The 16551-nt window shown below is 44.0% G+C and overlaps 1 protein-coding gene across 4 annotated transcripts in view; it reads left to right on the top strand.

The window, feature by feature from the left end:
- The window catches only part of vps13c (vacuolar protein sorting 13 homolog C), a 339816-nt gene that overhangs the window by 125348 nt on the left and 197917 nt on the right, over positions 1 to 16551 (top strand). For all 4 annotated transcript variants that reach the window (XM_078200207.1, XM_078200204.1, XM_078200205.1 and 1 more), the window contains 4 exons: positions 2627 to 2744; positions 8303 to 8438; positions 12989 to 13073; positions 16021 to 16187. In XM_078200207.1, coding sequence (XP_078056333.1) covers positions 2627 to 2744; positions 8303 to 8438; positions 12989 to 13073; positions 16021 to 16187 — 506 coding nt within the window. The remainder of the gene's footprint in view (positions 1 to 2626; positions 2745 to 8302; positions 8439 to 12988; positions 13074 to 16020; positions 16188 to 16551) is intronic.

The raw sequence follows: 16551 nt of genomic DNA, 5'->3' as shown, positions 1-16551 counted from the left end.
CTGTAGTTTTCTATGTTTCTAAATACGTTTTCTAGCACAGAAAGCGGCCATTCGGCCCATTGTGTCTGTGCAGGCCGAGTAAGAGCTATTCAATCTAATCCCACCTTCCAGTTCTCGGTCTGTAATTATGTCGGGTATGACTCCTCAAGTGCATGACCAAGTGTTTATGATGTGTGCTGAGTGTTTCTATTCCTATCACCCTTTCAGACAGTGATTTATTTACCCCCACCACCCTCTGCTGTAACAATTACTCAAAACCCCTCTAATCCTTCCACCAATACTTTAAATATATATTTCACAATATAAATGATTTGGATGAGGGAACAAAATGTAACATCTCAAAGTTTGCAGATGATACCAAGTTGGGTGGGAGGGTGAACTGTGACGAGGATGCAGAGATCCTTCAGCATGATTGAATGTTTTTAAGGCAAGGATAGATACATTTTTGAAAATTAAAGGAATTAGGGGTTATGGTGAGTGGGTGGGTAAGTGGAGCTGAGTCTACAAAAAGATCAACCATGATCTTGTGGCTTGAGGGGCCAGGTGGCCTACTCCTGCTCCGAGCTCTTATGTTCTTATTTGGACAGGTTAGATGAGTGGGCAAATCAAGTATAATTTGGATAATGTGAGGTTATTCACTTTGGAAGCAAGAACAAGAAGGCAGATTACTACCTAAATGGCTGTAAATTGGGAGAGGGGAGTGTGCAGCGGGACCTGGGTGTCCTTGTGCACCAGTCACTGAAGGTAAGCATGCAGGTGCAGCAGGCGGTAAAGAAGGCAAATGGCATGTTGGCCTTCATTGCGAGAGGTTTCGAGTACAGGAGCAGGGATGTGTTGTTGCAATTATACAGGGCCTTGGTGAGGCCACACCTAGAGTATTGTGTGCAGTTTTGGTCTCCTTTTCTGAGGAAGGATGGTCTTGCCCTCGAGGGAATGCAGTGAAGGTTTACCAGGCTGATTCTGGGGATGGTGGGACTGATGCATGAGGAGAGATTGACTAGGTTAGGATTGTTTTTGCTGGAGTTCGGACGAATGAGGGGGGAATCTCATAGAGACTTATAAAATTCTAACAGGACTAGACAGGGTAGATGCAGAAAGGATGTTTGTGGGGATGTCCAGAACCAGGGGGTCACAGTCTGAGGATACTGGGTAGACCATTTAGGACAGAGATGCGGTGACATTTCTTCATCCAAAGAATGGTGAGCCTGTGGAATTCATTACCACAGGAAGTAATTAATGCCAAAACATTGAATGTATTCAAGAAGCGGCTAGATATAGCACTTGGGGTGAATGGGATCAAAGGTTATGGGGAGAAAGCAGGATTAGGCTATTGAGTTGGACGATCGGTCATGATCATAATTAATGGTGGAGAAGGGCCAAGTGGCCTCCTCCTGCTCCTATCATCTATGTTCCTATGTTTAACTCTGTGCCCTTGTTATTGAACACTATGCTAAGATAAATAGGTCTCCTCCTATGCACTGTATCTATGCCCCACATAATTTTATACACCTAAATTTAATCTTGCCTCAGTCTCCGAAGGAAAGCAACTCCTGCCTATGCAATCTTTTTTCATAGCTAAACTCCTCCGTTCCTGTCAGTATCCTTGTAAACCACTTCTGTGACATGACTGATGTGATTACATCCTTCCAGTCATGTGATAAGCCGACTGAACACTGGCTGTGGTCTAATGAGTGTTTTATACATTTCTAGCATAGCTTCCTATTCTTAATGATTGACCTATCATAGAATCCTTACAGTACAGAAGGAGGCCATTCGGCCCATCAAACCTGCACAGTCTCTCCAACAGGTTGCCCCAGGTATTTACCCCGCTATCCCCCTAACTTGCACATCTTTGAACACTAAGGGGCAATATAGCATGGCCAATCCACCGAACCCACACATCTTTGGACTAGAGTATGAGAGTATCCTGTATGTCGTCTTGGCCATCTCTACCTGTTCTGTAACCTTCAAGGATCTGTGGACATACACTGCAATGTCATACAAATATAAATTGGAGTGGGAGTAGACTCCTCAAGCCTGTTATGTTTGTCAGTCATGGCTGACTTTCTGTCTCAACTCCACTTGATCATACCCCTATATTCCCTAAGAGACCAGTAATCTATCTCCGTCTTAAATATAGTCAGCGAATGAGCATCCACAGTTCTTTGAGATACAAAATTCCAAAGATTCACAACCCTTTGAGTGAAGAAGTTTTACTGCATCTCAGTCTTAAATGTTCGACCCCTTATCCTGAGACTGTGGCCCTGTGTTCAGGATTCCCCAATGGTGGGAAACATTCCCTTAATGTCTACCCTGTCAAGCTCCTTCAGAATCTTGTATATTTCAATGAGATCACCTCTCATTCTTCTAAACTCCAGAGAGTATCGGCCCAATTTACTTGGCGTTGTCTTGTGTGGATAGGTGTCCACTTTTGCTTTTCTCACTCCTGTGAATCTCTTTGGAAAACTTTATTTCGTTAAAGATGTTGTATACAACTTGCTATAGAAAGGTGAAATGGCGGTTTCTTGCGAATGGAATTAGAGTATAGTATATCTACTTCTGTCTATATATTGTTCAACTATTTCTTGACGAAGGAGTATTAACAAGTGCAATTTTTCTTGTTTAGGTCAGGATTGGAAGTCAGCGCAGAAACAGTGCTCCTCATCTCAGCATATATTGCAGCCTATGGATGTCAAAGTGCAGCTTTCTCGAGCCATAGTGGAGAAAGATACCAGAATGCCCAAGTATGTTCACTTGTGGTTTCATTTCATAGAACATAGAACATAGAACATTACAGCGCAGAACAGGCCCTTCGGCCCACGATGTTGCACCGACCAGTTAAAAAAAAAAACTGTGACCCTCCAACCTAAACCAATTTCTTTTCGTCCATGAACCTATCTACGGATCTCTTAAACGCCCCCAAACTAGGCGCATTTACTACTGATGCTGGCAGGGCATTCCAATCCCTCACCACCCTCTGGGTAAAGAACCTACCCCTGACATCGGTTCTATAACTACCCCCCCTCAATTTAAAGCCATGCCCCCTCGTGCTGGATTTCTCCATCAGAGGAAAAAGGCTATCACTATCCACCCTATCTAAACCTCTAATCATCTTATATGTTTCAATAAGATCCCCTCTTAGCCGCCGCCTTTCCAGCGAAAACAATCCCAAATCCCTCAGCCTCTCCTCATAGGATCTCCCCTCCATACCAGGCAACATCCTGGTAAACCTCCTCTGCACCCTCTCCAAAGCCTCCACATCCTTCCTGTAATGTGGGGACCAGAACTGCACACAGTACTCCAAGTGCGGCCGCACCAGAGTTGTGTACAGTTGCAACATAACGCTACGACTCCTAAATTCAATCCCCCTACCAATAAACGCCAAGACACCATATGCCTTCTTAACAACCTTATCTACTTGATTCCCAACTTTCAGGGATCTATGCACACATACACCTAGATCCCTCTGCTCCTCCACACTATTCAAAGTCCTCCCGTTAGCCCTATACTCAACACATCTGTTATTCCTACCAAAGTGAATTACCTCACACTTCTCCGCATTAAACTCCATCCGCCACCTCTCGGCCCAACTTTGCAACCTGTCTAAGTCTTCCTGCAAACTACGACACCCTTCCTCACTGTCTACCACACCACCGACTTTGGTGTCATCAGCAAATTTGCTAATCCACCCAACTATACCCTCATCCAGATCATTAATAAATATTACAAACAGCAGTGGCCCCAAAACAGATCCCTGAGGTACACCACTTGTAACCGCACTCCATGATGAATATTTACTATCAACCACCACCCTCTGTTTCCTATCCGCTAGCCAATTCCTGATCCAATTTCCTAGATCACCCCCAATCCCATACATCAGCATTTTCTGCAGAAGCCTACCATGGTGAACCTTATCAAACGCCTTACTAAAATCCATATATACCACGTCCACTGCCTTGCCCCCATCCACCTCCTTGGTCACTTTCTCAAAAAACTCAATAAGGTTAGTAAGGCACGACCTACCTGCCACAAAACCATGCTGACTATCACCTATCAATTCATTACTCTCCAAATAACTATAAATCCTATCCCTTATAATTTTTTCCAACATCTTGCCGACAACAGAAGTGAGACTCACCGGTCTATAATTCCCGGGGAAGTCTCTGTTCCCCTTCTTAAACAATGGGACAACATTCGCTAACCTCCAATCTTCTGGTACTATACCAGAGGCCAACGACGACCTGAAGATCAGAGCCAGAGGCTCTGCAATCACTTCTCTTGCCTCCCAGAGAATCCTTGGATAAATCCCATCCGGACCAGGGGATTTATCTATTTTCAGACCCTCCAGAATATCCTGCACATCCTCCTTATCAACTGTAATACTGTCTATTCTACTCCCTTGCAACCCAGTGTCCTCCTCAGCTATATTCATGTCCCCTTGCGTGAACACCGAAGAGAAATATTGGTTCAATGCTTCACCAATCTCCTCCGGTTCCACACATAACTTCCCTCTGCCATCTATAACTGGCCCTAAACTTGCCCTAACCAACCTTCTGTTCTTGACATACCTATAGAACGCCTTAGGATTCTCTTTAACCCTATCCGCCAAAGTTTATAATTTTTTTTTCAGTCTATAACAATGAACTAAAAGCATTATAAAAACAAACTATGGTCTGATATATTAGCATGGAAGTGCCTCTGTAGCTATGTCACTTATTTATGTGGAAGCAGCCGTGTTAGTTGAGGTACAGGGTTAAAATAGCAAGGGCATGTTTTAAGGAAGAGTCACATACTTTACTGAAAATACAACTTGTGAGACATTGAACACAAGAACTAGGAGCAGGAGTAGGCCATCTGGCCCCTCGAGCTTGCTCCGCTATTCAATAAGATCATGGCTGATCTTTTCGTGGACTCAGCTCCACTTACCCACCCGCTCACCATAACTTTAATTCCTTTACTGTTCAGATATGTATCTATCCTTGCCTTGCAGGGATTGTACTATGATCTTACTGTAAGGTAAATGATAACATTTCATATGTACACAATGAAGCATGGAACAGGAAAAGAGCATTAACGTGGTGGAGACGAACAAAGGATTAAACCTCCACTCCAGCCTTCATGACCCTCCACTCATAGGCCATGAAGAAGGCCATTTAGCCCATCGAGTCTGTACCAACAACAAACACACCCAAGCCCTATTCCCGTAAATCTTATTTACCCTGCTAATATCCCTGACACAGCCAATTTAGCATGGCAAATCAACCTAACCTGCACATCTTTGGACTGCGGGAGGAAACCGGAGCACCTGGAGGAAACCCACGCAGACACGGGGAGAACATGCAGACTCCACCCAGACAGTGACCCGAGGCCGGAATTGAACCCGGGTCCCCGGCGCTGTGAGGCAGCAGTACTAACCACTGTGCCACGTTTGAAACATTAGTTCTATTCTCTCTCCACAGATGCTGAAATACCTGCTGAGAGTTTCCTGCATTTTCTGTTTTTGTTTCCGATTATAGCACCTGCAGTAATTTGCTTTAATTTAATTTAGTCTTGTTTGAAGTTGATAACTGAATCTATACCCTTTAGTTGTATTTTGACAGTCCAAGGCAAAGAACTTGTACCACCAGCATGGATCATGTCACTGTACATAATAAAATAAAATGGGATGGGGGGTATATGCGGAACAGGTGAGGAGGTGGATTTGCAACCAGGCAGAGATCAGCCATGATCTGATTGAATGGCGGAGCAGGGTTGAAGGGCTGAATTTGCCTCCTCCTGCTCCTAATTCCTTTGTTCCTATGTACATCTGTAGTACAAATTGAGGCTGTAGATCTGGATCATTATTGCTAGTCTTCTTTGAACTCTCAGCGTATCAGTATCCCAGGCTTACATACAGAAATTCCAATGTGAGTAGTATGGAGACAGTTTAGCTAACATCTACTATTTCTTGATTTGCTTAGTTGATGGTTTTGAGTCATCTTTAAACGTGAAACAATTGATACCGTCAAATTCAGCTATAAACCTTGGCCATTGCTCTGGTGAAATACTGAGAGATGCTGCTGCTGGGGAGCTTCTCTGCCTTGGATTGTTACAAAGAACTGGAGATCACCATTTTGAAATGATCAACTTCAAAAAAGACTGGACCAAAATTTTAACTTTTCTTCCTTCTCCATTCACATAATGATCTTATTTGATGTTTTCTTGCGCTCAGATTTCCCATTCCAATGTACATTGCATTACTTCAACCTGTGACAAAATCCATTAGAGCCATAGAGGTTTACAGCATGGAAACAGGCCCTTCGGCCCAACTTGTCCATGCCGCCCTTTTTTTTTAACCAATAAGCTAGTCCGACTTGCCTGTGTTTGGCCCATATCCCTCTATACCCATCTTACCCATGTAACTGTCTAAATGCTTTTTAAAAGATGAAATTGTACCCGCCTCTACTGCTACCTCTGGTAGCTTGTTCCAGGCACTCTCCACCCTCTGTGTGAAAAAATTGCCCCTCCAGACCCTTTTGTATCTCTCCCCCCTCACCTTAAACCTATGCCCTCTAGTTTTGGACCTTTGGGAAAAGATATTGACTAATCTAGCTGATCTGTGCCCCTCATTATTTTATAGACCTCTATAAGATCACCCCTCAGCCTCCTACGCTCCAGAGAAAAATGTCCCAGTCTCTCGTTATAACTCAAACCATCAAGTCCCGGTAACATCATAGTAAATCTTTTCTGCACTCTTTCTAATTTAATAGCAAGAGTGCAGTCTATAATAGAGTGACCAGAGCTGTACACAGTATTCCAAGTGTGGCCTTACTAATGTCTTGTACAACTTCAACAAGACGTCCCAACTCCTGTATTCAATGTTCTGACTAATGAAACCAAACACTGATAATCTTTATCCCGCAAGTTTAATTTGCAATGGTACTTAGCTCTTATACTTCCCACCTAGTCATGTGAATTTTTGTGAATGTCTGTCTAATGCTTTAAAAGGTTTTACATATAGTATACTGCTTGTCCATGTACAAAGTTCAGATTGGACCATTTTCATCCTATCTTGGTACCACACCTGACCCATTCACAAATCCCAAATAATTCAATGTTCCCACAACTTTGCTCAAGCTTTGGTAAGTCATTATTACCAAACCTGGGAACCCATCCTTCTAGTCAGCAGCCATAGCACCCACTCTGCTCTCAAATCCACTCATGCTGCCAAACTGTTGCCCTCTATGTTCCTCCCCAGAATTAGTGGTTCGTAACATTTGCAACTTGTTGTTGTAAATTATAAAACCTAGGACTGTCAGTGCTGCTAAATGCCAGGCACCCACCTCTGACCCTGGCACAGCTGGCAAACCATTTTGTTTATACTCTTTTAAAACAAAAACTCTTCAGGTTGCGGAATATATTGAATAAAACCACTGAATGCCAGAATTATCGAGGTCACTGATTTTCACTTTTCACGGATGAATGAATATTTCTAATATTTTTTTAAAAAGCCAAAACATTATACAATCACAGTAAAATTTATTTTATTCAATGACACATTTAAGTTCATGACATGATGCCTCTATTGTTCAAAACATTGGACTAGATTTTAACCATTGGCTGCCTGGAGTACACTAAAAGGCTCTCCTTTAGTGATGAGGATAGGCCACGTCCTGGATGGAGAGTGTGGAGCTCTTCCAAAATTATAATTGTATGTCATAATACTCTGAATTTGCCTTTTCAAGGAACCTGCCAACTGGTTTGAGTTCACTCTGGCTCCCCACCACAAAAGTCGGGTATTACTGTTAAATTATTCGCCAACGTAGAGCCTTAAAATCCCGACAGTACGGAAGGAGGCCATTCAGCCTATCGAATCTGTACTGACCACAATCCCACCCAAATCCTGTTCCCGTAACCCCACACATTTACCCTGCTAATCCCCCTGACATGGGTCAATTGAGCATGGCCAATCAACCTAACCCGCACATCTTTGGACTGTGGGAGGAAACCAGAGCACCCGGAGGAAACCCATACAGACACAGGGAGGAAGTGCAAACTCTACACAGTTGCCCGAGGCCCGGAATTGAACCCGGGTCCCTGGTGCTGTGAGGCAGCAGTGCTAATCACTGTGCCACCGTGCTGCCATCACTGAGGTATAATCTCCTTTTTTCTACCCCAGTATATTCTGCGATTTGCGTTGATCTGCTGGTTGTCTTATAATTATTTGATGCAGTTCTAGTTTAGATTTGATTGATAATTCTTGTGCCTTATTATTTGGAATTGGGCTGTATTGTATCCAACAGTGAGGTATTTTGTTTTTCAGATTTAAAGTCTCTGGCGAACTCCCTTTGCTTCACGTGAGGATGTCAGATCAGAAAATGAAGAGTGTTTTTGAACTTGCTGACAGCATTCCTTTGCCTCAGAGTTTGTCATTCTCCAAATCGCCCAGCAAGGCAAAGGTTGGTACGATGTCTTGCGTTTCCGAGTGCACCGCATTAGTGATTGCAATGGAGAATCCTTGGCTGGGATTTTCCGCCTCCCCTCCTGCGGTGTGTTTTCTGCCGGTGGGAATTACTGATCCGGCTGAAGTCCATGGAGTTTTCCATGACTTGCAGGCCGTGTTGCCCGAGAACCCGTTGGCAGGAAAGGCTGGAAAACCCAACTCCATGTCTCTGCTTCTCAGCAACTCGAGTCCTTTCAGAAAATCTATATTTCAAGTATTACAGCAAACGTTTTGAATGAATGTTAGCCTGTGTGACGGCTTTCTCATTGGTTAACAGTTGACTACCGCTTGTTTCATCATGTAATTTCAACAAGGGCACTATGTTTCCTGCTGTATTTGCTGTTTTCATATCAATTCACACCTGGCTAGAGAAATGGGAAATTATTCTGTGTTTTAAATATTGGACACAATACTGCTTTTAAGCAACAAGAATCCCACCCAGGCCCTCTCCCCAGCACTTGACATATTTACCCTGCTAATCCCTCTAACCTAACCCAGGACACTAAGGGGCAATTTAGCATGGCCAATTCATGTAACCCTCACATTTTTGGAGTGTGGGAGGAAACCGGAGCACCCGGAGGAAACCCACACAGACACGGGAAGAATGTGCAAACTCCAGACACAGTAAGAAGTTTCGCAACACCAGGTTAAAGTCCACCAGGTTTATTTGGTAGCACAAGCCACTAGCTTTCGGAACGCTGCTCCTTCATTAGGTAAGTGGGAGTTCTGTTCACAAACAGGGCATATAAAGACTCGAACTCAATTTACAAAATAATGGTTGGAATGCGAGTCTTTACAGGTAATCAAGTCTTAAAGGTACAGACAATGTGAGTGGAGAGAGGGTTAAGCACAGGTTAAAGAGATGTGTATTGTCTCCAGCCAGGACAGTTAGTGAGATTTTGCAAGCTCAGGCAAGTTGTGGGGGTTACAGATAGTGTGACATGAACCCAAGATCCCGGTTGAGGCCGTCCTCATGTGTGTGGAACTTGGCTATCAGTTTCTGCTCAGCGACTCTGCGTTGTCGTGTGTTGTGAAGGCTGCCTTGGAGAATGCTTACCCGAAGATCAGAGGCCCAATGCACGTGACTGCTTAAGTGTTCCCCAACAGGAAGAGAACACTCTTGCCTGGTGATTGTCGAGTGGTGTTCATTCATCCGTTGTCGTACAGTCTGCATGGTCTCCCCAATGTACCATGCCTTGGCACCTTGCTGCAACTGCCTCAATGCTCAACGCCGACAACTGCCAATCTCCAGATGCAATTTTGCAACTCATCCGCTTCATCCTGGACCACAATGTCTTCGCATTCAACAACCAGTTGTTCATCCAGACACACGGAACAGCCATGGGGACCAAATTCGCACCTCAATATGCCAACATCTTCATGCACAGGTTCAAACAAGACCTCTTCACCGCACAGGACTTTCAACCGATGCTATACACTAGATACATCGATGATATTTTCTTCCTTTGGACTCATGGTGAACAATCACTGAAACAACTATATGATGACATCAACAAGTTCCATCCCACCATCAGACTCACCATGGACTACTCTCCGGAATCGGTTGCATTCTTAGACACACGCATCTCCATCAAGGACGGTCACCTCAGCACTTCACTGTACCGCAAGCCCACGGATAACCTCATGATGCTCCACTTCTCCAGCTTCCACCCTAAACACGTTAAAGAAGCCATCCCCTACGGACAAGCCCTCCGTATACACAGGATCTGCTCAGATGAGGAGGATCGCAATGGACACCTCCAGACACTGAAAGATGCCCTCCAGACGCTGAAAGATGCCCTCATAAGAACAGGATATGGCGCTCGACTCATCGATCGACAGTTCCGACGCGCCACAGCGAAAAATCGCACCGACCTCCTCAGAAGACAAACAGGACACGGCGGACAGAGTACCCTTCGTCGTCCAGTACTTCCCTGGAGCGGAGAAGCTACGACATCTTCTCCGGAGCCTTCAACATGTCATTGATGAAGACGAACATCTCGCCAAGGCCATCCCCACACCCCCACTTCTTGCCTTCAAACTACCGCACAACCTCAAACAGACCATTGTCCGCAGCAAACTACCCAGCCTTCAGGAGAGCAGTGACCACGACACCACACAACCCTCGCTCAGCAACCTCTGCAAGACGTGCCGGATCATCGACACGGATGCCATCATCTCACGTGAGAACACCATCCATCAGGTACATGGTACGTACACTTGCAACTCAGCCAACGTTGTCTACCTGATGCAGGAAAGCTGTCCCAAGGCATGGTACATTGGGGAGACCATGCAGACGCTATGACAATGGATGAATGAACACCGCTCGACAATCACCAGGCAAGAGTGTCCTCTTCCTGTTGGGGAACACGTCAGCGGTCACGGGCATTCGGCCTCTGATCTTCGGGTAAGCGTTCTCCAAGGCGGCCTTCACGACAACGCAGAGTTGCTGAGCAGAGACTGATAGCCAAGTTCCGCACACATGAGGACGGTCTCAACCGGGATCTTGGGTTCATGTCACACTATCTGTAACCCCCACAACTTGCCTGAGCTTGCAAAATCTCACTAACTGTCCTGGCTGGAGACAATACACATCTCTTTAACCTGTACTTAACCCTCTCTCCACTCACATTGTCTGTACCTTTAAGACTTGATTACCTGTAAAGACTCGCATTCCAACCATTATTTTGTAAATTGAGTTTGTGTCTTTATATGCCCTGTTTGTGAACACAACTCCCACTTACCTGATGAAGGAGCAGCGTTCCGAAAGCTAGTGGCTTGTGCCACCAAATAAACCTGTTGGACGTTAACCTGGTGTTGTGAGACTTCTTACTGTGTTTACCCCAGTCCAACGCCGGCATCTCCTCACCAAACTCCAGACAGACAGTGACCCAAGCTGGGAATCGAACCTGGTTCCCTGGAGCTGTGAGACAGCAGTGCTAGCCACTGTGCCGCACATACTGGCATGTGTTCTACTTCTCAAATAATTACAACACCATCAGTCATTTGTTTAGTCTGCAATATTAATTATAATTTAATTATTATTAAATGGTGGCACAGTGGTTAGCACTGCTGCCTCACAGCGCCAGGGACTGGGGTTCAATTCCGGCCTTGGGTCACTGTCTGTGTGGAAGTTGCACATTCTCCCCGTGTCTGCATTGATTTCCTCCGGGTGCTCTGGTTTCCTCCCACAGTCCAAAGATGTGCAAGTTAGGTGCATTGGCCATGCTCAATTGCCCCTTTGTGTCGGGATTAGCAGGGTAAATGTGTGAGTTTGCGAGAATAGGGCCTGGGTGGTGGGTGCAGACTCAATTGTCCGAATGGCCTCCTGTACTGTAGGGATTCTATGATTAAAGCACTACTCACCTGGGCTAAGTGATTGTTAAATTTCTCACTGTCGGCTGGCAAAGTAGAACAGAAGTCAATCTTTACCAAGTTCCGGAGTTAATGAGGCACGAGAAATGTATAACTCCCAACTCTATGGCCCACCATCAGTGTCAATAAGTGTCTCTTTATACTCTTTTGACCAATGATAAACAAATGAATGATCGACCCCTTTTAAAGGAGGAATTTGACATTACAACCAAAACACACACTGTATGTGTGCTCAAGTCATGATCCAATGAGTCCCCTCCGCCTGCACATATTTAACCTTAACTCATACAATTAACAATTTATATTTCCAGCATGTTTAGCATGAAACACATCAGGGAGTTTGGCTCTGACATTCATTACCACCAGTATGCATCATCTCACTGTACATAATAGATAAAGGGATAAGGGGGTATGGGAAACAGGTGGGGAGGTGGATTTGAGAGCAGGGAAAGATCAGCCATGATCTGATTGAATGGCTGTTTAAGAACCTAAATGTGGTGCAAACATTTTTGAGCATCTAAATTTTATTGCCGTTTCCTAAGTAATCTCTATCTCTTAAAAGATTCTTCAACAAAAATATACTGATCTAATTGCTTCCCAAACAACCGTTCTAGCAGGAATTTTTTTAATGCAGTCTATTTTTGTTTTGATCATGTGCTGGTAAAGTGGATCTTTTTTATAAAATAATGTTATTTTAACTTTGTTAACTCAATGTGAACTCGTGCTCGTTTTCAGTCGTGCCTTCGAAGTGACATTTTAGAGAAAACGCTACCTCTATGGAGTGATAGGCCAGAATTTTCCAGCCATTCCTGCCAGTGGGATTTCCTGGTTGTGCCGATGGAGAACCCTCCGCCACAGGTTTCCAGTGGCGGGAGGTGCAAACCGTGGGAAACCCCGCTGACAACGGCAGAACCAGAAGGTCCCACTGCCGGCTAATGATGGGCTGCCTCTGCTGCTGTGAAACACACTGCGGGGGGAATGTAGAAAATCCTGCCATGGTCGAAACAGACTTTAAGTGGGTTTAAGTTGAAACTGTTGGTGCATTTGGGCAATTGTACTGACGTATCCCTCAATCAGTGTCCCTTGATCCAGTAACACAAGGTCACATCGTTTACATGTTTGTGTTGGTAGATGTCATTGGCAAAACCAAGAAAGGTATTTGATCCTCATCTTGTAGCTGTTGGTTCTTCCGTATCACTGGAGGCAGATGATTCAAGTAAGCTTTGAGTATCCTAACTTTTGATGTTTTTACTATTGCATGGTAGCTGAAAATTGTGTTCTGTTTTGTTAACCTACACAGTGAATATCCCTCGAAACTAAAACATAAGGAGCTTGCCTAGATTTTAGTGACAAATGTTATAATTTGTCAAGCTCTGTGCTTCCTTCAGCTTTCCTGGAACATTTGAAAATGTGTGACCTGATGTGATATTTCAGTGACGTTCTTTTTATTTGTGACATTCTCCCCAAGCTTAACGACTGTAACCATTGATCTGTCACTGAAAACATTTTACTTTGAGAAGTCGCAAAACTGTGAAGGAACGTACTTATTGCGTCAGGCAGGCTGGAAAATGTCAACCTATTTCAGCAGCTTAAGAATAGTTGAGGACAAATTCCAGAATTGAGGCCAAATAGTTGAGGCCAAACCAGTTATTGATAAAGGTCTGTCGTAACCTTGTTCTTTTCTACTCAATGGTTCGGGGTCTTTTGAACCACTTTCTCAGTCTGCCATCTTCAGTGATTTGTGTGCACGTGCCACCAGGTCTCTGATCGTGCATACCTTTAAGAATAGAACCCTCCAGTTTATATTACCTCTTCCTGTTCTTTCAATCACAATGTGTCATTTCACACTTCGCTGCATTTAATTCTATCTGCTACATGTCTGTCTATTCCACCAGCCTGTCTGTCGCCTCTATGTGTATGAACTAACATTCCTGAATAGAAAAGAATGCTGTGCTCTAAACATGTTCTCTTTATTCCTTCTCATGCATAGTTTTGCTACAATGACTAGTGTACAGTATTTTCTGGGTGGGCCTGGGTAAGATGCTCTTTCGGAGAGTTGGTACAGAATTGATGGGCCAAATGGCTTCCTTCTGCACTGTAGGGATTCTATGGATAGACGGCCAGCTCCAGTTCCACACATCATGATAAATTCACTGATCCTCCATTACTATGTATTGCTTACTGCAGTAAGAAGTCTCACAACACCAGGTTAAAGTCCAACAGGTTTATTTGATAGCAAATACCATAAGCTTTCGGAGCGCTGCTCCTTCGTCAGATGGAGTGGAAAATGTTTTCCACTCCATCTGACGAAGGAGCAGCGCTCCGAAAGCTTATGGTATTTGCTACCAAATAAACCTGTTGGACTTTAACCTGGTGTTGTGAGACTTCTTACTGTGTTCACCCCAGTCCAACGCCGGCATCTCCACATCTTGCTTACTGCATGCAGGGTAAATAACATAACTCCACGATGCTGGATTGTACCTCAGACACATTGCACCTGTTGTTCAGCTTGGGCACAGCATTCAGCTGCTGCCCCTCTAGAAATGTCAAGAACAACTCCTGATTGTTTGAGAGCTTATCTGTGTTCTGTGAATTGCTATTAGAATCCGAATGCTGCAAGATTCAGACCTTGGGGCTTCAACTCATTACAATTTATATCAATGACTTGGATAAAGGGATCAAACGTTATGTCTCCAAGTTTGCTGATACAAAGTTCGGTTAGTAGCGAACCTGTGAGGAGAATGTCGAGTCTGAAAAAGGATATCCATAGGTCAACTGAGTGGGCAAGCAGGTCACAGATGGGGCTGAATGTGGAGAAATGTCAAGTTATTCAATTTGTGAGAAGAATAGGAAAACTGAATATTTTCTAAGTACAAAACTGTTAGATGATGGTATTCAGAGGATTTGGGTGTTCTGGCACATAAAACACAAAGTTAACATGAAGGCACAACAAGAAATTAGGAAGGCAAGGGGGTTCGAATACATGAGTAAGGAAGTCTTGCTGGAATAGTGCGTACTGCTTTAGTCTCTGTATCTAAGGAAGCGTGTGCTTGTCTTGGAGAAGGTAGAGGAATGGTTCACTGGATTGATTTCTGGGGTGCAGCAACTGTCCTTGAGGAGAGATTAAGTGAGTAAAATGGGCCTATACTCTCTGGAGTTTAGAAGAATGAAAGGTGATCATATTGACATGTACAAAATTCTGAGAAGGGTTGATAGGGTAGATGCTGAAACTTTTATCTTGGTGGGAGAGTCTTGAACGAGGAAATATAGGGTGGAATTTTCCCATTCTGGGAGTCATAGTGGATGGCACAGGACCATGCAGAGGTCTGTTGATCTTGGGCGGGATTTTCCGGTCTTGGGGCAAATGTGGCCGGAAAATCTCACCCATAGCCATTTTGGCTAAGAAGAATTTTTTTTTCACTCAGAAGGTTGTGATTCTTTGGAATTGTCTCTCCAAGAGAGCTGCGGATACGCACTTGTTGAGTACGTTCAAGGCCGAATTCGGTAGGTTTCTGAACGAAGGAGATCATACAGGGAGTGGCATTAGGGTCGAGAATCAATTAATGATTGTATTAAATTGTGGTGTAGTCTCGAAGGGTCCTATGGTCTACATTCTCGCATTTCCATTCCTCCTAGGGCTTAAACTGGTCCCATGTGTGATGGGCTGTGACTATTGTCCTGTTAATGATATTTATTGAAAGCTGAATCTTCTGTGAATTTTCGAGATGACCTTGTGAAAAATTTCTAAACTCGTGATTTGATTAGAAATTGCACCTCATAACTGGACTGGAATAACTCTGTTACATCTCACTGCCTTCCTGTCAGAATGAAGAGCTGCGAGTTTTCAATCTCTTGTTTTTATTTTGTCGACGTTCTGGAGACGAGATAATCCGGGCCATTAATTTTAATTTAAGTTATTTAATTTCAACCTGAGGTCCACGATGTAAGTTTGCTACACTTTTTAAGACACAATATAAGCTGGATTTATGGATTCTAAACTTGCACCATGCAGCTATCTGATTTTATGCAGTTTTGCTAAATCCTGGAGGCTTTGCTTGTTGTCTATAAATATTTTGCATCTGGAATAGTTCAAATAATGCTTTCTTGAAATTGTCAGAAGTATTCCTTCCTTTCAAGTGTGAGCAAATCATCTTATTCTTCAGGTTCTCTGGACTCTGAAGAAGAGTTCTGTGACGCAAAGGAAGAAGTGCACTTGACACCTAAACTAGCAATGGCAGCTGGCGATGCACAGTCACTCCAAGTCCAGAAAGATATTGAGAGTCTGCATGAGGAGCTCACAACTCTACAGTTGAAGTTTGTAGTTAAAGAGGTATGTAATATTGAATGTATTCAAGAGGCGACTAGATATAGCACTTGAGGTGAATGGGATCAAAGGTTATGGGGAGAAAGTAGGATTAGGCTGAGAGTTGGACGATCAGCCATGACCGTGATGAATGGTGGAACGGGCTGGAAGGGCCAAATGGCCTCCTCCTGCTCCTATCTTCTATGTTTCTACGTAAACATTTTCAGTGTGTTCGCATTGGACTCATTCGTGTTTCCATAACTCTTTTGTGCGCTCGTTAAAATTCTTCCTCCTTATAATTATTGTGCTTTTGTGAATGAAATTATGAATGACCAGAACAGATGGCACAGTGGTTAGCACTGCTGCCTCGACGCCAGGGTTCAATTCCCAG

This window comes from Mustelus asterias, chromosome 29 (assembly GCF_964213995.1).
Source record: "Mustelus asterias chromosome 29, sMusAst1.hap1.1, whole genome shotgun sequence".
In the NCBI taxonomy this organism is placed as follows: Eukaryota; Metazoa; Chordata; class Chondrichthyes; order Carcharhiniformes; family Triakidae; genus Mustelus; species Mustelus asterias.
This window is presented reverse-complemented; position numbering and strand designations above follow the sequence as displayed.